Source organism: Aedes aegypti, chromosome 2 (genome assembly GCF_002204515.2).
Source record: "Aedes aegypti strain LVP_AGWG chromosome 2, AaegL5.0 Primary Assembly, whole genome shotgun sequence".
Classification (NCBI taxonomy): domain Eukaryota; kingdom Metazoa; phylum Arthropoda; class Insecta; order Diptera; family Culicidae; genus Aedes; species Aedes aegypti.
In genome coordinates this window covers 176,507,285-176,528,611 of record NC_035108.1, presented here as the reverse complement: position 1 = coordinate 176,528,611, position 21,327 = coordinate 176,507,285, and the positions used below count along the sequence as shown (strand labels likewise).

The window sequence follows — 21,327 nt, the reverse complement described above, 5'->3', positions numbered from 1 at the left end:
CAATGAGAAACGGCTACTAATTAGGCTCACCAAATGGAATACTACGGTGGGCCTAGTAGTGGTCTGTTGCTAGACCTCATGTCTGCATTTCACTATAAAGGTATATGCCAGCATACCTGCCCTACTCGCTATCGGGTAAGCTTGAATGACGAATGTTTTCGCAGTTGCACTATGGGTTCACAATCAAGCTGAAAAGAAACAAGCTTTTCAACCGAGCCGCGGCGAGCTTGAGCTCACGTCGTCCTGTCTCTAAATTGATACATGATGCCAATCTGGTTGGATAACGCTAATGATCTTGATTGCAACAAATCCAAGAGTAATGCATGTTTTGAGCGGGTGGAATGGTCCGAGAAGCAGAACCATTGCACATTGATCCCAAAGTCATAAATATCTAGGAAGATAAAAATATTTGCGCCTAACCTAAACAATCAATTAAGAGCAACTTTGTCAGAGAACCTAAATATCTATCTCTTATGAATCGAGAGTTATAATTTTTAAACAACCTAGTGGGGGTGGTACCTGTTTCATAAATGCCAGGCATGGCATACTATTGGTACCTCATGTACCTGAAGGAATAAAATATACCGCTTTGCATGGTCCTTTCCCTTCTGCTCAGCAACTCCTTTCCCTAGCTCCTCGCAGTACTGATCGAAGTACGAGCAGCCTTAGGAAGGATCGGGTAACCAACCCCGATGGAAACTTTGGTCGTATGCTGACAGAGAAGGGGAGGGGGTTGTTTTGCAAACCTAGAGCGTATGTACTCCAAGTTAGCAGCGGCTCACAACAGCGTATGTTCTCTATGTCGAGGGCGACCGATCATCGTCCGAGTGCCAGAGTAGGACTCTAACGCGTACCCGCCGATATGCTGAAGGACCGCGGATTCGTGGCGTTGCTGGAATAGTGTTGGAAGGGATCAATGCTGTGAACGTTTAGTGGTAACCATACCATCTACCAGAGCTGCGGAAACACACACGAGCTGCAAACAGCTTTCATAGTGATGAGTGGTATGCAGAGTCGCGTGATCGAATGGTGGATGATCAATGCGAGAATGTGTACGTTGAGGATGAAAGGCTGGTTCTTCAACTTAAGCATAATAAACGTGCACAGAACGCAGTCCGGAAGCTCTGATGATGACACGAGGACGCATTTTACGCGTAGCTCGAACGCGAGTTCGACCGCTGCCCAAGCCACGACGTCAAGATCATCATAGGATCTCTACATCTGAATGCCCAGGTTGGCCAGAAGGAGGAGTTCAGATCGACGATTGGAAAGTGTAGTTCCGGCGTATAGAATAGAACTACGGACGACCTGTTCCGGTGGTAAGAGTCCACCAAACGGGGTAACCCCAATTCAAGGTGTGATGCGAAAAACCGTGCTGAGGAATGAATGGTCGAAGGGGTGAAAAAGATGTTCGGCCGTTAACGGAGCCTGTGGGGCACCTGGGCACCCCTCACAGTATTTTGTCCCTTACCGCGTTAATGCAGGGCTCTGGCGTGGTGGACCTCTTTTCCCGTGCTACTCGTGGGATCCAATCATGAATACAAACTTAAACCAAAATCAAAATAATAGTAGTAGTGCAGGTAGTAGCAGTAGTAGGGAAGCGAACCCCTTCGCAAGAAGTGGGTTAGCTAGGTCTCCGTTGAGGAGAGCGGAAGCAGGAGGAGGCAGCAGTGCACGTAGTGCCAGTGCTGGAAACCATATTTCATCCCCGGCTAACGCATCGGGTGAGGTTATGGATGGAGCGTGGTTGATGAGGGCCATCAATAAAAGTAGAGATGGGCTCTCTGCGATGGAAGTGGCTGCACAGCAGCTCGACTCCATAATTGACTTTGCGTCCTCGAAGTCTAACATCAGCAAGGACCTCAAGCAGGCCCTGTTCAGACTTCGTAAGTCGATGTTCGCGGCCAAGCAGAACCATGCTGAACCCATGGCGACTGTGGCTGCGGCAGAACCCGTGAAATTGAAGGTGCCGAAGTCTACCCAGACGGAGCCCTTCGTCTTCGCGGGTAGCCCCAAAAGTGCGGAAGCGAATGCTTACAACAAGCAATCGCAGAAGCGCGCGAGGCAGCCGTCAGGGGAGGAGCTACCCGGCGGCGCTCGCAAGGCCAGGCGGATATTAACCCCGAAAACCGGCAGAAGTGCCGGAAAATCGGACCCCAGCCAGGCGTCCCGGAAAGCCGAGAAGGGTGGGCCCGAAAAGGCTGGCCCCTCACGGAGTGATGGGAACAGGGGGTTGCGACCTTTGAGAGGTCCTCAATCACCACAGGTTAGGGCGGATCAGGGGGGGGACGCCCCCTGGACAACCGTAGTGAGAAAGAAGAAGAAGGAGAAGCAGGAAGTTCAGGAGCGCAGGGATACCAGGCCTAAGAAAAGTAGGAGGGTAGGTGCCAAGCGTGAAAAGGGTGATGCGATCATCATCAAGACGGAAGAGTCCAAGTACTCGGAAGTCCTGAAGGCGATGCGCAGTGACGCGAAGCTCGCAGATCTTGGAGCCGACGTACCCAGTGTCAGACGCACTCGTACAGGTGAAATGATTCTCGAGCTTAAGCGCGACAAGGAGCGCAAGGGCGCCGCCTACAAAAGTTTGGCGGAAGAGGTCCTTGGCGAGGGTGTCGAAGTGAGGGCTCTGACGCAGTCAGTGACTCTGAAGGTGATGAACCTTGACGAGATCACCAACGCAGAAGAGCTCGTCACAGCACTGCGGCAACAGTGCGAGATTCAGGTGCCCACCGCTGCCGTTCAGCTACGGAAAGGTCCGGCAGGTACTCAGGTGGCCTTAGTACACCTACCTGTGGCGGACGCAAATAAGTCCGCTAAGGTAGGCAAGATCAAGGTTGGTTGGTCAGTATGCTCACTGAACATACATGAGCAACCGGTGATCTGCTTTAGGTGTAAGGAACCAGGACACAAGTCCTGGGGCTGTAAAGGCCCTGATAGGACCAAGTTGTGTAGGCGTTGTGGTGAGGAAGGTCATAAGGCACTAGGCTGCAAGAACCCTCCCAAGTGCTTGATTTGTTCCGGCAAGTCCGTGAACAACAATCACCCAACGGGAGGCTCAAGGTGCCCGACCTTCAAACGAGCCATCAACGAAAAGTCACAGTGCAGGTAACGCAGCTGAACCTGAACCACTGTGACGCAGCTCAGCAACTGCTGTACCAGTCAGTTGCTGAGTGGGGGACGGACATCGCCATCATATCGGACCCATACCGAGTACCCGCCGGCAACGGCAACTGGGTCGTGGATGGATCCGGAAAAATGGCGGCGATATGGACAACGGGTAAATACCCTGTCCAGCAGTTGGTGTCCACTACCTACGAGGGCTTCGTGATCGCCAAAGTAAACGGGGTCCTCTTCTGTAGCTGCTATGCGCCTCCGAGTTGGTCGACCGAGCGGTTCACGCAGATGCTGGACTGTATGACGACCGCGCTGACAGGGCGAAGGCCAGTAGTAATAGCGGGTGACTTCAATGCCTGGGCCGTGGAATGGGGAAGCCGCATCACGAACCAGCGAGGTCAAATCCTGCTAGAGGCACTGGCCGTGCTAGATGTCGATCTGGCTAATGTTGGTACCAAAAGTACCTTCAGCCGAAACGGAGCGGAGTCGATTATCGACGTTACTTTTTGTAGTCCTGGCCTAACGAGTAGTTCGAACTGGAGGGTAGACAATGCCTACACTCACAACGACCACCTGGCGGTTCGCTACAGTATCGACTACAACAACAGCAGGCAGCGCGTAGAGGAAGCGGCTAGGTCACGGCCAAGCCCTCGTAGGTGGAAGACATCGTACTTCAATGACGAAGTACTTAGGGAGGCGCTCCGTCGTGAGCGTAACCTACTCGGCCTAAGCGGGGACGAACTGGTAGCGGTGCTTTCGCGTGCGTGCGATGCGACCATGCCTAGGAAAGTCCACCCTAGAAATGGGAGACCACCGACGTACTGGTGGACTCAAGCAATTGCGGACCTGCGCCGTGCCTGCCTACGGGTCAGGAAGCGGATGCAGCGAGCACGTACCGAGCAGGAGCGTGAAGAACGACGGGCGGTGTTCACCGCTGCCAAAGTCGCGCTGAAGTCCGAGATAAGGGCAAGCAAAAAGGCCTGCTTTGAGAGACTCTGTCAGAGTGCCAACGTGAACCCGTGGGGTGATGCCTACAGGATCGTTATGGCGAAGACAAGAGGTGCAATTGCTCCTACGGAGCAATCTCCACAGATGCTGGAGGGGATCATCGAGGGGCTCTTTCCGCGCCACAACCCTAGCCCATGGCCTCCTTTTGTAGGACAGCCGGGGATTGGGGCTGGCGATGAGGATAGAGTAACCGGTGAGGATCTTGTAGGGATTGCAAAATCCCTAAGCATGGGGAAGGCACCAGGTCCGGACGGAGTTCCAAACCTGGCCCTCAAAGTCGCAATCTTGGAGACTCCCGGTATGTTCAGATCTGCTATGCAGATATGCCTGGACGAGGGAGTATTTCCAGATGCGTGGAAGAGGCAGAGCCTGGTACTATTGCCAAAGGCGGGGAAACCACCTGGTGACCCGTCGGCGTATAGACCAATATGCTTGATTGACACGGCGGGGAAGGTGCTCGAGAAGATCATCCTCAACAGACTGTTGAGGTACACTGAGAGTGTAAATGGTCTCTCAAGCAACCAGTTCGGCTTCCGGAAAGGGAAGTCCACCGTAGACGCTATTCTGACGGTTAAGAAAACCGCTGAGATAGCACTCCAGCGTAAGAGGAGGGGGATTCGCTACTGCGCAGTAGTGACTCTGGATGTAAGGAACGCATTTAATAGTGCCAGTTGGGCGGCTATTGCCGATGCGCTCCTGCGTCTGGGGATACCCGAGTACCTGTACAAGATTCTCGGAAGTTACTTCCAGAATCGGGTATTAGTCTATGACACAGAGGTGGGTCGGAAGTGCTTTCACATAACCTCAGGAGTCCCGCAAGGTTCCATCCTGGGCCCGGTGTTATGGAATGTCATGTACGACGAGGTGTTGAGATTAAAATTCCCGGCGGGTGTGGTCATCGTTGGCTTTGCCGACGATATTACGCTGGAGGTCTACGGTGAATCGATCGAAGAAGTGGAATTGACTGCAGCCCACTCGATCGCAATTGTGGAGGAGTGGATGAGCTCCAGGAAACTGGAATTGGCTCACCACAAAACTGAGGCGGTTGTTGTCAACAACCGAAAGTCGGTGCAGCAAGCGGTGATCAGTGTAGGCGACTGCACGATCACTTCGAAGCGCTCCGTCAAACACTTGGGGGTGATGATCGACGATAAGCTTACCTTCGGTAGCCACGTCGATTATGCCTGCAAGAGAGCCTCCACAGCTATTGTGGCACTGTCCCGGATGATGTCCAATAGCTCTGCGGTGTACGCCAGCAAGCGAAAGCTTCTGGCCAGTGTCGCCTCATCCATACTGAGGTATGGTGGCCCGGCTTGGGGCACGGCCTTAAGTACCAAGAGCTACCGTAGCAAGCTAGAGAGTACTTATAGGCTAATGTGCCTGAGGGTTGCGAGCGCGTACCGTACCGTGTCACACGATGCACTCTGCGTCATCACCGGTATGGTGCCTATTGGTATCCTTATCATGGAAGACATAGAGTGCTTCGAAATGCGCGGCACAAGAGGCATACGCAGGACTGCCAGACTGGCCTCCATGGTCAAATGGCAGCGTGCGTGGGACAGTTCCACCAAGGGAGTGTGGACTCACAGGTTGATTCCGAGGTTAGATATCTGGGTCAATAGGCGCCATGGGGAACTAACATTCCACCTGACACAGGTCCTTTCGGGCCATGGTTGCTTTAGACAGTATCTACACCGTTTCGGTCATGCGGGTTCTCCCGAATGTCCAGTTTGTGCAGGTTTAGAGGAAACGGCGGAACACGTTTTGTTCGTGTGCCCGCGTTTCCGCACAATGCGTGACCGCATGTTAGCCACATGCGGTCGGGACACGACTCCGGACAATTTGGTCCAGAGGATGTGTGAAGACGAGTTTGGCTGGAATGCCGTTTCATCGGCTATCACCCACATCGTCTCGGAACTGCAAAGGAGGTGGCGAGTGGACTCGAGGAGTGGCTAGTGCAGACGCTAAACAACAGGTGGTCCAAGGGTTCGCAGTCGGCCACGTAGGTCATACCGGTGCCCTACGGTCGAAATCGACCCTTACAGCGATTAAGTGGCCGCGGGGAGAACATCCTGGTAGCGCTGCTGTCGTGGCGCCGGCCTACTGGGTGGATACGAGCCTCTGGTTGTTCGGGGCAGGTGGAGGCCCCTTCGTCAGCAATCCCAGCTGGTGCTAGCTGATAGGGCCTGAGCCTTCAGTAGGTCAAATTGCGAAGCCCGCAGTATCAGTTCTTGATACCTGCGGTGCAGCTGGGCGCGGGCGTAGTGGTCGACCCTGCCCGCTTTCAGCGGACAACGGGAGGTGAGGACCACTTGGGAAGCTGGCAAAGCGCCAGCATGCTACCTTGGTGGACCCCCCTAAGCGTGTCATCGATGTTCGTTGCTGCATGGCTACGCAGCTAACCTGGAGGATGCGATGTGCAATAGCCCCTCTTCGAAGCAATGCCTTCTTGGTGGTCCCGGAGAGACGAAGGGTTTGGCGGCAATGGAAATGGTTTAGTGGGTCGGGGGTGTAGTCCTGTTTACTGCTTGCATGTAGTAAATGGTCCCTAACCCCACACGGCGTCTGTTGAGCAGATTATCCCCCCATTGCTTGGAAGAAAAAAAAAAAAAAAAAAAAAAAAAAAAAAAGTTCAGCGCACACCGGTTGACGAGCGAGAACGGCCTACGACTGATAGATTTTGCCACCTTCAAGAATATGGCCATTCGTAGCACATACTTCCAGCACAGCCTTCCATACCGATACACCTGAAGATCACCACAACTGACAGAATCACAAATCGACCACGTTCTAAATGATGGACGGCACACCTCCGACATTATCGACGTCAGGACCTATCGTGGCGCTTACATCGACTGTGGACACTATCTGGTGATAGTTAAACTGCGCCCAAAACTCTCTGTCGTTAACAACGTATGGTACCGACGGCCGCCCCAGTATGACATAGAGCGACTTAAAGAAAAGAATGTCGCAACTGCATACTCGCAGCACCTCGAGGCTCCATTACCGGAAGAGGGTGAGCTGGATGAAGCCCCTCTTGAAGACTGCTGAAGTACAGTGAAAGCAGCCATTATCGATGCAGCTGAGAACAACGTCGGGTAAGTGGGACGGAGTCGACGGGACGACAGGTTCAACGAGGAATGTAGGCAGATTCTGGAGGAGAAGAATGCAGCGCGCGTGGTCATGCTGCAGCAAGGTACCCGGCAGACCGTGCAACATTATAGACGAAAAGGGCCACAGCAGACCCGCCTTTTTCGGGAGAAAAAAAAAAACGCCGCCTGTACGAGACAGAGGGCGAGCCAATGAAACACGTAAGTTCTATCAGAAGCTCAACGCATCCCGCAACGGCTTTGTGCCACGAGCCGCGATGTGCAGGGATAAGGATGGGCGCATTTTGACGGACGAGCGTGATGTGATCGAAGCAGCACTTCGACGAACACCTGAATGGCGCTAAGAGCACAGGCAATGAAGGACGGGTCAACGGAGGAAATGTCTTCGTCAGTACTGCAGGCGATGGAAACCAAACAGCCCCAACTTTGAGGGAGGTTAAAGATGTCATTCATCAGCTCAAGAACTATAAACAGGGATTGAATCCTGAGAAAATTGAGAGAATCTCTCACGTATCGCTCTCTGTAACTATCATAACATGCTGCACATTATGAGAGACTGTTTATCGTATACTGCTACAAGTTTGATCAGATTGGGGGGATAGTAGTGCATGATAAAACCCCTCTAAACATGCTCCAAGCCTGGGGGACACTGTTGTTATGGGAAGTTCGTGGATTGTTTATCGTGCCAGTAAAGAAAAACACCTATCCCCAACGGTAAACAAGCGAGAAAAATGGATTTTATCATCGCTCTCTCGTTGGGGCTCTCGCTCGCTGCTTCCATTTATCAGACTTGTTACACCTTGCGATACAATGACGATCGTGGACCGCAACAGATGGGATGTTTTTCTTTACTTGCTTTGATCGTGCTTCATTCTCAAATGAGAGCGAATTCTGCAACGCCTGACTATAAAGCTACTAGTAAGGATGGTATCAAGCTGAACTCATAAAGATGGGCCCGGAGAGGATGGCTATTTGTCTGCACCGGCTGATAGGCACAATCTGGAAAACAGAACAGCTACCGGACGAGTGGAAGGAAGCGGTAATATGCTCCATCTACAAGTTAGAATGTGAAAACTTTCGAGCGATCACCATTCGAAATGCGGCCTACAAAGTATTATCCTAGATCATCTTCCATCGTCTGTCACTAGTAGTGAATGAGTTCGTGGGAAGTTATCAAGCCGGCTTCGTTGACGTTATCTTTACTGTACAACAAATCCTCCAAAACTGTCGTGAATACCAGGTTCCAACGCATCACGTTATCGTCGATTTTACGGCGGCATACGATAGTATCGACCGCGTAGAGCTATGGAAAATCATGGACGATAACAGCTTTCCCGGGAAGCTCACGAGATAAGATAAGAGCGACGATGGAATGTGTGCATAATTGTGTGAAGGTTTCAGGCTAACACTCCTGTTCTATTGGATCCCGCCGAGGACTACGACAAGGGTTAGACAATGTGGTGAAACGTTGGGCGTAAAATAAATATTTTAGTTTCGATTGCTGAAAACCGATAAGAAAAAACCCGGTGCAACTTACAACAGTCGAAAGCATCCAACTAACGGACTACGACAAGGTGATGGACTTTCGTGCCTGTTGTTCAATATTGCGCTAGAAGGTGTTATGCAGAGATACCGGGCTGAACATCCGGGGTATGATTTTTACGAGAACCAGTCAATTTGTTTGCTTCGCGGATGATATGGACATCGTCGGCCGAACATTTGAAAAGGTGACAGACCTGTACACCCACCTGAACCGCGAGGCAGCAAAAGTTGGACTGGTGGTGAATGCGACCAAGACAAAGTACCCTTGCTGACGGCTGACAATAACGTTAGCCGTGAAATACGGAGGCGCATCATCAGTGGAAGTCGAGCCTACTATGGCCTCCACAAGAAGCTGCGGCCAAACAAGATTCCCACCCGCACCAAATGTATCAAGTACAAAACGCTCATTAGGCCGGTAGTCCTCTACGGGCATGAAACATGGACGATGCTCGAGGAGGACTTCCAAGCACTTGGAGTCTTCGAACGTCGGGTGCTTAGGACGATCTTTGGTGGTGTGCAGGAAAACGGTGTGTGACAGCGAATGATGAACAACGAGCTTGCCCAACTCTACGGCGAACCCAGTATCCAGGTGGTGGCCAAAGCTGAAAGCATACGATGGGCAGGGCATGTTGCAAGAATTCCGGACAGCAACCCTGCAAAGATGGTGTTTGCTTGGGATCCAGTTGGTACAAGAAGGCGTGCAGCACAACAAGCTAGGTGGGCGTTGGGTGACCATTTCCTGGAGATTCACAATCAGGACAATTTGTTTTTTCTCAATTTTCCTGTACAGATTCCATTTTGTCTCGAATTCTTAACATGACTCATACTTTGAACAACAGCGATGACAAAAGTATTTTTTATTTTTAACGTTGAGGACTTGTAGCGTACGATCTCAAGAAACTTCTAATTAGCGGGTATGAGCATAAGCATAAATTCTACCATTTTTCCAACACAATAAACTATCACTTTCCCGAATACTCTAGTGTGTTTTGACTTTTGTTTATACTGAGAATTATTTTCTCAAAGTTATTGTTTAAAGTGTGTCAAAAACCATAGTACAAATCCTGTTTGTCAGGCTGTCACCTAAAATTACATGAAGCATCTCGTCAGCAATCTTTCAAGAATCTACTGATGGTCTCTGAACACCCATTCATCTATAAAATCCAGGAAATCCTGCAACCATCTCGCCAATCTCTCTGATCAATATTCTGAAAGAAAATTCCTAAGAATGCCAAAAACAGTCTAAGAATGTCAAAAGTATATTTCAAAGAATCTGAAAAAAAATAACATTTGAAATCTGCTCAAAGTCTTATCAGAGATCGAGGAAATTTCGATTGGATTCTTTGAATCATGGTTTCAAAAGGAATGTACTAAGAATATTTTTACAATTTTCACAAAGAAGCTTACGTTAAGTTTTCATTGAGATCTCGTGATAATTCGCTAAGGATCTCGCTAGAAATTCAAAAAGAGTCCTATAAAAAATAATCAAAGCTTTTGGGAGAAATCTGACAAAGTTTTTGCTGGAAACCGACAGTTTTTTCAGCACGATTCAAAAAGTCATTCGTTAAGGATCTTTCCAGACACTCACGGAGGGCTCACCTACTTTAACTTTGTAGTTTTGGCCATGGTGTTTATAAGTACTAACTTTACTGCAAGATCAATTAATCGCAGTGATAATACGCTCAACACAAGAAGAAAAAAACACTTCAATCGCAAAATGTATTTTTTGAGAACATCTACAATAATGACAGCAATCGTACAAGCTTTTTTATTTGATATTTCTTCAAGTTCCAAAATAATGAGACCAATGCGGTGCATCAATATTTTGCACAAAGATAGGAAACAGTTATAAGTTCCCATGATTGCTACCATCTGTGATGAAACTAATGATTCTACCCCATTACCCCGAATGCCATCACCCCGAATTTTATCCCCAAACGACCCGATAGCCCGAATGACATTACCCAGAACTACAATAACATGGAGCAATGTCATTCAAGGTAATTGTACATTCGGGGGAATGGCATTCGGGGTAATGGAAATCGGGGTAATAGTACATACGGGATAAATACATTCGGGGTGATGGCATTCGGGGTAGTGGATTTCAAGGTAATGGGGTAGAATCGTTCCTCTCAGCGACCGGAATAGTCCCGAAATCTCTCCTAAGGTCCCTAGACGAGCTGCAATTGAAGAAGGACCTACACAACATCCAAAAAGCGGTGATTCTTGGAATATGTAGTATAGTGGGACGGTTGTGGAATAACCACAACTGAGAAGTTCATCCAGCAGACTTTTTAGGATAAGCATAGCTGATAAACGAGATCCACAGAGCCTAATCCCCTTTGTCATACCGATTACCATTATTCTCTTGACTCATGTTGGTTTTTCGAGTAAAAAAAATTTAGAACGACGGTCCGTTCTGTGGCGTAGTTAGTTAAAGCGCCCAAACTAGCGTATTGGGAGTCGTGGGATCGAAGCCCACCAGATTCATTTTTTTTTTCACAGTTTCACTTCTCAATTTCTCCAGATAGACTTTTTTGCCTACGAACTTCAGGTTTTTTCTTACAACACCGTCGGTTGGTTATAGACATGACAACCCTGATGACTGAGCCCAGTTTTAATTTCTGTTGGTAAATTTTTTTTCATAATAATTCCAACATATGTTTACTCATTCGGTTCTAATTGTGTGTCACTGAAAGTTATTAGGTCGCCTATTTTTTTATCCTAAAATCTGGAGCACACAATAATGCGAGGGCGGAAAACAGTCGAAAAACTAACTTGCACTATTAATTCTCAAAATATGTTTGGATTTTTGAACGATAATTGAATAGCCTTTTTTCCAAGGTTTCAAAAAGATTGAGTGAAAATTGAAGTTTTGAGAACATTTTAAAGAACACGACCGACGTAATTGTATTTTTTGCTCCTTTGTAAAATATATGGAGCAAACCAAATGAAATTCAATTTAGTTTTCAAAAATGAGCACACACTCGCACACATATGACACTAGCCTTGAATTGAAGATTTTTCAATCAAGTTTCGGTAAATCATAGACCTATCTTGCGCAAACTTGCGTGACAATTCTGAGAACGGTAATATATTAATGAGTGTAATGAATATTTTTGTTTGAGTGCTAATCAAAAGACATATTTTTTTTAAAATCATTTCATAAGATACAAAGATAACGATACTTCTTTTTTCTTCTTTTTCTTTGCATTACAGGGACAGAGCCTGCTTCTCAGCTTAGTGTTCCATGAGCACTTCCAAAGTTATTAACTGAGAGCTTTCTTTGCCAAAGTTGCCATTTTCGCATTTGTATCTCGTGTGGCAAGAACGATGAAACTCCATGCACAGGGATGTCAAGGAAATTTCCATTACGAAAAGATCCTGGACCGATCGGGAATCGAACCCAGACACCTTCAGCATGGCTTTGTTTTGTAGCCACGGACTCTAACCACTCGACTAAGCAAGGCCCAACAGATAACGATACTGAAGGATTTCATTTCTAAACAATTTACCAGATGGGCTCAAGTGCCGTATGGCTTGACGAAGCCAAATCAAATGTTGATAACATAAAATTCTGATATATTAAGAAATCACCTAAATATGGGTTAATTATAAAATGATGATAAATAGTTTCAAAACATGTACAATCTAGTCAATTAGAGTAAAGATACTTTATGAGAATATGATAAATCTATTTCAAGACTTTTTTTCCATCTTTTACATGGAGAGGAATCACTGTGCAGCAGGGTGGACCAGGGCACATTTCAGTTTTCATTTAACTGATATGTGCCCTGATCCCGCCTGAATATCATTTTACGCTAGCAAAAAACGTCAAGAATTAAAATAACAAAGGGCGATTGGCTTGCGAAGATTTGATACAAGATTTGGATGCTTTGAGAAACATCCCTCTCCGTCTAACCCAGAACTGGAGTGTGAGCTACTGCACTCGGCGTCCCACTTTCTAAGCCGTGCTAAGTGAAAGAATATAAAAATTAGCCTCCCGCTAAGTAAAAGGAACAAACTTGGATAAAAAAAGGAAACCGAATTTTATACTATGACATTTAATTCCCCTAGAGTTTTTATCCTTTGACAAATACGCGTATTTTGACCTCAACTGTAAGGCAGTCTTGAGTATCATGTGCTGGACTCGACTTGAATGTTGTAGAACTCATTTCGGTTTCTATTCAATTATATTTTCCACTAAACTGCCCATAAAAGCATAACTGTCCCATATTTATCTCCTCGAAAAAAAAATTGTATGGCGGATTGGATATATTTTCATGTGCGCACACAAAGTTCAGCAATTTGTTCGAAAACATTGTGAAAAAAAAATCAAACTAGTGCTGTCCCATATTAAGGAAACAATTAAGGCATAACAGTCTCTATGTAGAACATCTTGCAAGAAGTTTATTTTTTTCTGTAGGGCAAATTCCCTGCAATACAAAATTATCGCGAGTACATATTGGTTGACATTCGGCATCTGCAAAATCATTCCATTGTATAAAATAGAATATCTCATTGATTTAAAGTGAGCAGTTGTATCATGTACTTTAATATACTCGGCCAGCCTCGTAGGAAATTCATGCCTCGTGCTGTGAAAATTATCATTCTGCAACTTGTTCTGCAAACTACTATTCCGTAAGGAACTTTTCAAAATACATCTAGACGCTTAGTATCATATACGATGATGCTCTGCTCAATATTTATACTGGCATTATCGGAATTTCGATTATCGAACGATCAGATATTCAACTTCATCGACGAATTTCTCGATCGATAGCAATTCCATATGGGTCAGTTATGCTTTTATTTTCGAAGATTTATTATCAAACATGGGATGTGTTTCTTTCTAATTCTGTTCATCTGTCGAATTCAGATTCCAAATCGAGAAATACGAAATGATATATCGGAAGCTGATATTGACAGTATTTTTGGAGACTTATTGAGCAAGGAAGACAAAAATTTGTTAAATTGGGATTCACCTCGTGAAAAGGTTAATAAACTGTGAATTCCTGTAAACATAAACTACTCAGTGGTAAACAAATTATTTGTGTTTTGTATTTACATATTCTGAAAAAAAAAAATCTATCCTAACATTTGCATCATGCTAATACTGTTTACCAACATCTTGTACCAGCATGTTTTGTAGGTGTGTTGACTATCCGATGGCTAGACAATCGGAGGTCAAATGCCAATGAGGAGTAATTAATTTATTTAATCAAGTGTATTGTTTGATTTGCTCATATGGAAGACCATGTATTCTCGGCACCCATCATGACATAAATCGCAAACTACCGTCACTCCATCACAGTTCGCACTGATACTCTCTAGCGATGACTCTGATCGTCGTAGAAGAACCCTCGAAAATCAGCGTCGTGCTGTTTTAAACGGTTAAATGCAAACAGCACAACCAAGCGAAAAAAAATATCATAAATCAGAAAATGTGCCTTAACCAGCATGTGGTGGAGTTCCCAACAATCCTAGGATGCTCTTGGTCTGTGCAAACTCACTAGCAGACTGGTAAATAAAATTCAAATATCATGGACAGCGTTTCATCTGTAGACCATACATTCCCCCTCATCTTCAAGCGTAGGCTACTGAAAGACGTAGGCCAGGGTGCTAAAATGGACGCGGAGATTATAGGAGTGCAATTTGTCGGAATGAGTCTAATGCCCGAATAATTACAGTGCAATGCGTGGGAGGCTTGAAAAAAAGTTAGCCTAGCAAACAGAGCAGATGCCGCAAGGACTTGGGAAACACGATCTGTGCAAAGGTTACACATATTTCGTTTATGATTTATGCCGTTTCGTTTTTAGACCAAATTGTGCTCTAGCAAAGGTTGTTGGATATACCATATTATAACGCTTAAGTCAGGATTAAATTTACGATCAGGTTCAAGATCTTTTCAGTGTAACTAGAAGGCCACAAAATATAGTAAGATTTGCATCAACAGCTTACATATTGAATTTAACGATGATTGAAATAGCGTAAAAATCTTTAGAAAGGCTAAACAAATTGCAAATACTTACATATGAAACCGATATGGCGTTCTTTCCTCCAATTTTCACTTTCCTTATCAGTGTGTGGTGTGGTTTATGCTCCTCCCGATTTGCACCATAATACAGCTCCCAGTAGCTTGGCTTATTCAAATGGTATTCCAACAGCATCTTCTCCTTGTCACCAAACATCTTCCCATTCTTGCCTAAACTTTCCATCAAAATCACTCGTTGCAACGTAAAATCACTCACATCGCCATTTTTGCCTACATTATTACTATTACTTAACTCTGACTTACGCCTAACGCGACCCTCCGCAACCAGATCGCTAACGATTCCCATCCCAACACCACTGTCTACCACTACGTGTGCACTTTTGCCTCCGTCTTCGGGTATCTCGATTGACACCTTGCTAGGCCTTCGTTCGCATACCTCGTAGGTGCTGAGAGCGTTGATCTCTGCGTTGCTCATATAACGAATCGGCTGATGCTGCTGCTGTTGCAGTTGCTGCGGTTGAACGTAGATCGATCGCTGATTCAGTAGCATTTGCGTAGAGCGAGCTTCCTGCGCAAACGGATTCGGAGCTGGACGATTCAGTTGACGCACGTTGAAACCATCTCTCACGTAAACCGTTTCGAAAAGTGACGGTTGATCACCCGGATTGGGATACCTCGTGAGAGTTCTTTGAGAAGTTGTAGGGTAGTATGACTGTTCAAAGGCTCTGTGGTTCTCTAGAACTTCGTAGTCGTTTTCAAAGTTGACCGATGAACCGCGTGAACGATGGCGATGCTCGACGGCATTTTGCACGGCAACCACTTTGGCATCCTTCGACATCCCTCTACAGAAGCGTTTAATTTCGTTTTCATTTTTCTGGTTCATAGACTGCAGGTAGCCTTCTAAGTCTGACTTGAGGTTAGCAATATTTTCTTCAAGTTCTGCTTCAGCCTGCGTGAGTCCATTGCTATTGTCGGTTTGTTTCTGACCTTCTGTTCTTTGCTCGAGCAGTGTATTGAGCTTTCCACGAATCTGCTCGAGAATATTACGTGTGTTGTGAAATTCCAGGTATTCTTCATATTGCGATTGTGACTGGAATTTCTTCTTCGCTGTGTCATCTTGATTTTTCTTACTAACCGAATAAAGTTCGTTGTCCGAATTCGATGATGCCGAACTTTCTAATCCTATTAAATTTTGCTGGCTATTGTGCCGCATTTTAAATGCCTCCAAATTGATGTCAGCCAATGAGTCGTCCACATCCAACGGCCAAATCGGACGTGGAATTGACCCATCGGGAGCTTCGACGTTGTCGGAAAGCTTCTCATTGCTCGACGGCTTCGCGCGCATAACTGCGACGTCATTGGAAACGTTTTCCAGAGTTGCTGGGTAATAGTACTTTTCTAACGTTTTGCCATTCTTTTGAGCTTTGTTTGCATCTTGCGATTTGTAACTATTTTTCAAGATGCCTTCTTTCTTGCCAACGGTTGCCCCAGTGGGTTTGTTCCCACTTTCCGAGGCTGGTTTCCGTGCTCGGTTCACAACTGGTTCGTAGTAGATATGATCGTCCACCACTGAACCGCCGGCAAAGAAGATGTTTGTACTGTAGTAACCTGACGATCCGCTTTTCTCAGTGGAATAGTGCGACGTCGAATTTATGCGTTCTCGTCCGACGGATTTGCCCACAACGACGTCTGATTCGATCTCACCGGAAGTGTCCTGGCTGCTGATGGACTGACGCTTGTGGCCATTGCTAGTTGTTCGGAGCGTGGATTGTCCTCTCTCACCGTTGATACTAGCGATTAAACTGAAAACAAATGAGAAAAAATACATATCAATATTGTTATATTTTACAAATATATGAAAATAAAAATGGACGATCACAGCAAGCCGTGCGCGCGGGCGGCTTCGTGTTTTATGTCACGTTTACCTACATCGTTCCGCGTTTCGGCTGGTGAAAATTAGATTCGGCGGATGTTGCTATGCCACTTGCAAATGTTCTGTAGAAACATGTTTTTCAAAGTGATAGAAATGTCATTTTTTTCTTTTCTGAGATTTATATCTGAAGATGATTTGTTTTTTTTTTTTTTGCGCGCGTTCAACTTGAGTCAAATTCGTTTCGCTCGACTCGTTTTTTATCTTCTTTGTGTGTTAAGCGTGTTGAGGTTTGTAAATGCTCGGTTCGGAATGGATTACCAACTGCAGTTTTTTGTCGATTTCTTCGGGTGGTATTACGTAGTGTTAATTGTTAGAGGAGCGACGGATTGCAGAGGAGTTTTGAAAAAGGAATTTGGTGAGTTGGTTTTGATCAGCATCGCAAGATGCGTAAATTAGGGCTGTGCAAATATCGATGTTATCGGGTCAATTTCATCGATACGACATCCGATATCTCTCGGCCCGATATTTTCCGATATTGATAAAAATATTAATCCAATAACAAGTCAGACAATCAGAACACTATTTAGTTATTATATTGGAAGCGAATGACTCTGTTGAACTGTCTGTTGAACCTCTCTTATAAATAATAATAATAATAATATTAATAATAATTTATACAGGGTGTCTACTCATTTACGGATTTGAAATTCCTTGATATTTCCAGGTCCAAGAAATTCCCCAGAATACATGAATGATTGACGAATAGTCAGTTTTAGATGACGAAAGATTTATTTTAAAAAATTGGTAGTTTGACTTTGAATCACTTGAATAAAAAATCCAACAACTTTCAATTTATTTTGCTTAGACTTTTTCCTCGTTACAATGCGACAAGTATTACTGCACGTTATTTGTTAGATTTCTTTCACATATCACTCCAAAGATCTCGTTGGAGGATTGATTTGTAATTTTTAACGAATTTTCGAAGTCATTCTTCCTATAGAATTCTACGCAAAATTCTAAAGATAGCTTTGAGAATTTTGCTTGGAAGTTTTCTAAGGATAGTCATAGAAATTACTTCAGAGATTTCATCAGGAATCCTCCAAAGATCGTTACAGAATTTTTCAGTGAAGTTCTGCAGAAATTTGTCCATTGATTTTCTTAGGATTTCTTACAACATTCCCGTTTTTTCAAGAATTATAAATTTCTTCAGGATTCCTCCATATTTGTTTGAGTAATTTTCCAAAGGTGTTTTCAAAGAATTGTTACAGTACAGGTATGACTCGATTATCTGGAGTATTGATTTTTTTTTCACTCCGGGTAATCGAATCACTAATAGAAAAATTAAAATCTGTGATAAAAGAACTAATATATTATCTTTTTTCGTTGTTTTATTTATACGATGCAGTGGCGCAGTCAGAAATTATTTCTAGGAACATTTGGGATCTTCAGAAGAAAACAGTTTTTTGGCTAGCATACACAATAAGAACCTTTTTCAAACCCCCCTTCCTACTTACGTCCAAAACTGCTAAACCATTTATATTGTATATTACAATTCTAAATTATCTCAAATTATCCATGAAAACAGAAAAACAAGAATATCAAAAAACATACTCCGGATAATCGAGTCTAAAATTCCGGATAATCGAGTCTCCGGATTATAGAGTCCGACCTGCAATTCATCTAGGGATGAAATCAAAGAAATGTCAAGCAAATTATTCAGGTTTTTGAGAAAGTTTTGCAAAAATCCGCAAGATTTAAACTGTAATAATTCCTCTAGCATTACCTGGTGTTTGAACTTCGAAAGTTTTGAAGAAACCATGAAGATTTGTTTTTTTTTTTTAAGATATGCTTGAACTGCAGCAATAATATTGCAACTAGAGAAATTTCTGGAAGAACTTATTGTCAAACCCCAGGTGGAAATTATCAAGGAATTCTTGGAAATGGTTTTTGAGCATTTTTCGAAAATTCTCAGGAATGAATTAATAAATCGTCGTAGGGTTTCTTGCAAAAATGTATGTTTTTCCCTGGAAATAACTTTTGTGAATAACTGGAGAAAACGGTGAAAGAATCAGTTGATAAAACGTCTGGATTTTTATTTTTTATAGTAATCTATGTGAAAATTACTGAAGGTAGTAGCTTTGGAGTGCTCTAGGTATTGTATAAAATATCATATGGAGATTCAAGCACAGTTTTCTTCCAGGCAATTCTTTGGAATTGCTTCGGAGATTTTTTTAAGAACCTTATCTACGAAATCACTGCAGAGTTTCTCAACCCCTCCATTTCTTGAGGGAAGTTCCCCTTAAATGTTATAGAATATTCAGAAACTTCTAAAAGTTCTCCCGGAGTAGATCAAGTAATGTAATTTGATTTTAAATAGGAATAACATCTTTAAAACGTACCCAACCAGTGGATTACAACAGAGTTGAAACAGATTTTGTAACTCAGTTAGCGCGTTTTCTGTAACAAAATATGTTATAATTTTGGCTGGTAAGTAGTTTAAATAATCTTCTACACTAAACAAAATTGAAACAAAATTTGTAATAATTTAAACAAATATTTAACTCATTATGTTTCAAATCAAACAAAAAATCTAACTCATTTTGTAATATTCCATAACTGAATTATAACAAAATTTGTTAAAAGTAATCGCTCTCAATTTTTTATAACAAATTGTGTCATAATTATGTTTTAAATTGAAACAAATTTTAAACAGCCTTTGTTATTATAACTGATTTTGTTTTAATTATGTTATGATTTCCTCCATTAACTCAATGTGCTTCTAACAAAACTAAAATGAAATTTGTTATTTGTAGCAAATCTTGATGTAATTGTGTTGCAATTTTGTCGTAACCCACTGGTCGGGTATCGTGTTGATTGGTCTAGAAATTAATATTGTGGTTTCACTAGGAACAAACACACAATTTTTCTCAGGACTCCTCCAAATATTCAAACAGGAATTCTTCCAAACATGCATTAGGAATAATTTCAGAGATTTTTTTCAATACATCATTTAATGTGAAGATAAATCGATGTCAAACTCGAAATTTTCAGCTGAAAGTTTAACCGATTGGTCACCACCAGCAAGTGACCAATTGATTAAGTTTTCAGTTTAAACGGATGTTTGCTTCTTCAGATATGTGCTCTTGACAATTTTAGGTTTGGCTTCGATTTATCTTCACCATATTGCTTATTTCCGTTAATCTTAATTTATTCATATTCTTTAGCAGCACCAAAAAACCAACTGCAGAATTTAATGGAAATTTCATCTTAGATTGCATAAGCTTCTGAGGATTTTTTTTATTTCCTTACGGGTTTGGGCCGAAGGGTCTCAGATTTTCATGAAACTTTTTCCACAGGCAGGGTTCATGGATATATGAATAAAAAAAAATTGAGAAAAATTCAGGGTCGCCTATTTTTCCGGAAAACTCAGGTGGAAATTTTTTGTTTTCCCTTGACACAACTTACTTTGAAAAATCATAACTCAAGAACGAAGCATCGTAGAAACAAAGTTTTTATATGAAAATTTAAGCAAATTTTCTCAAAAATCAAAAAAAAAAATATGAACTGGAAAAAGCTTTCCACAAAATTTTCCACCGATGGGGAAATTCATAAAGAAAAGCTGGAAAATCTATGCCCGAACTCGCGGAAATTTTTTAATAAAATATTTTTAAGAAAGAAACTTTATAAACTTCAATTCTGGTAACTTTTAAGATGTACTTTTCTTTAGTTCCTGATCTATGGTCAATTTTGTAAAAAATGCAAAGATATGCCATACATGCCTTTTCGTTTAAAAATCATGACTCACGACTCATCATGACTTGTCGAACCGGATTCAAATTATCTAAAAATTATGAAATTTTTGAAATGGAATCAGTTTCCCAGGATATTTTTCACTGTTAATGAAAACAAATAATGAAAACCCGATTAGCTATTCCAGCTTTCAAACAAAGTATATTTGAAAAGAGCGATCAATAAGATCCAATTCTACAATATGTTTCAATACGCTCATTTTTCGTTCCTAAAACATGATCAAATATTGCTAGGATGAGCTGTTTGAACCATATATTTACAAATTTATAAGTTCATAATCAAAATTTCTTAAGAACGAAACTACATAGAAACAAAGTTTTCTTCAATCAGAATGTAGGCAATTTTTTCCTGTTAGGTAACTACAAAATTGACAGTTAAATAAATGGGTAGACAATATGACAAATAGGTATTTACCAATTCTGGTTTAAAGCGTTGAAATGGCTTGAGAATCATAAGTTTACCAAAAACTAACAAAGAGCAGTGAGAAAGTGCAAGTGTTGTCTATCAGCTGTATATTCCTCGTTATTATTTTTTGTAAAGTGAAAAAAGTTTTCCCGAAGCTGTTGAAATGGACAAAGTTCAATATTACGAATACAATTCTTTATGCTGTAACCCCTTCGGACTGGACGGCCACAAATCAGTAAGGACAAATCTACGATCGATCAGCCAAGGCCTCATCAGTAAGCTTCATTCGAATGGAGTTCGGTGGATTACGGAAAAGATGAAAATTTGCGTGAAGTGCTCCATTACCGGTGACCAGAAGGCTCTCGTAACGGATCTTCCAGAAGCAATGGCGTTTGAGGAACAAGTTTCACCACGGCTAAAATATTAACGTCCCATAAAAAATTTTTATTTATTGTGGGCGAATTATTATT

The 21,327-nt window shown here is 43.3% G+C and overlaps 1 protein-coding gene across 1 annotated transcript in view; it reads right to left on the bottom strand.

The window, feature by feature from the left end:
• LOC5566023 overlaps positions 1-21,327 on the bottom strand; it is a 345,245-nt gene that overhangs the window by 174,905 nt on the left and 149,013 nt on the right. Inside the window, exon 3 of the mRNA XM_021843239.1 lies at positions 14,807-16,571. Coding sequence (XP_021698931.1) covers positions 14,807-16,571 — 1,765 coding nt within the window. The remainder of the gene's footprint in view (positions 1-14,806; positions 16,572-21,327) is intronic.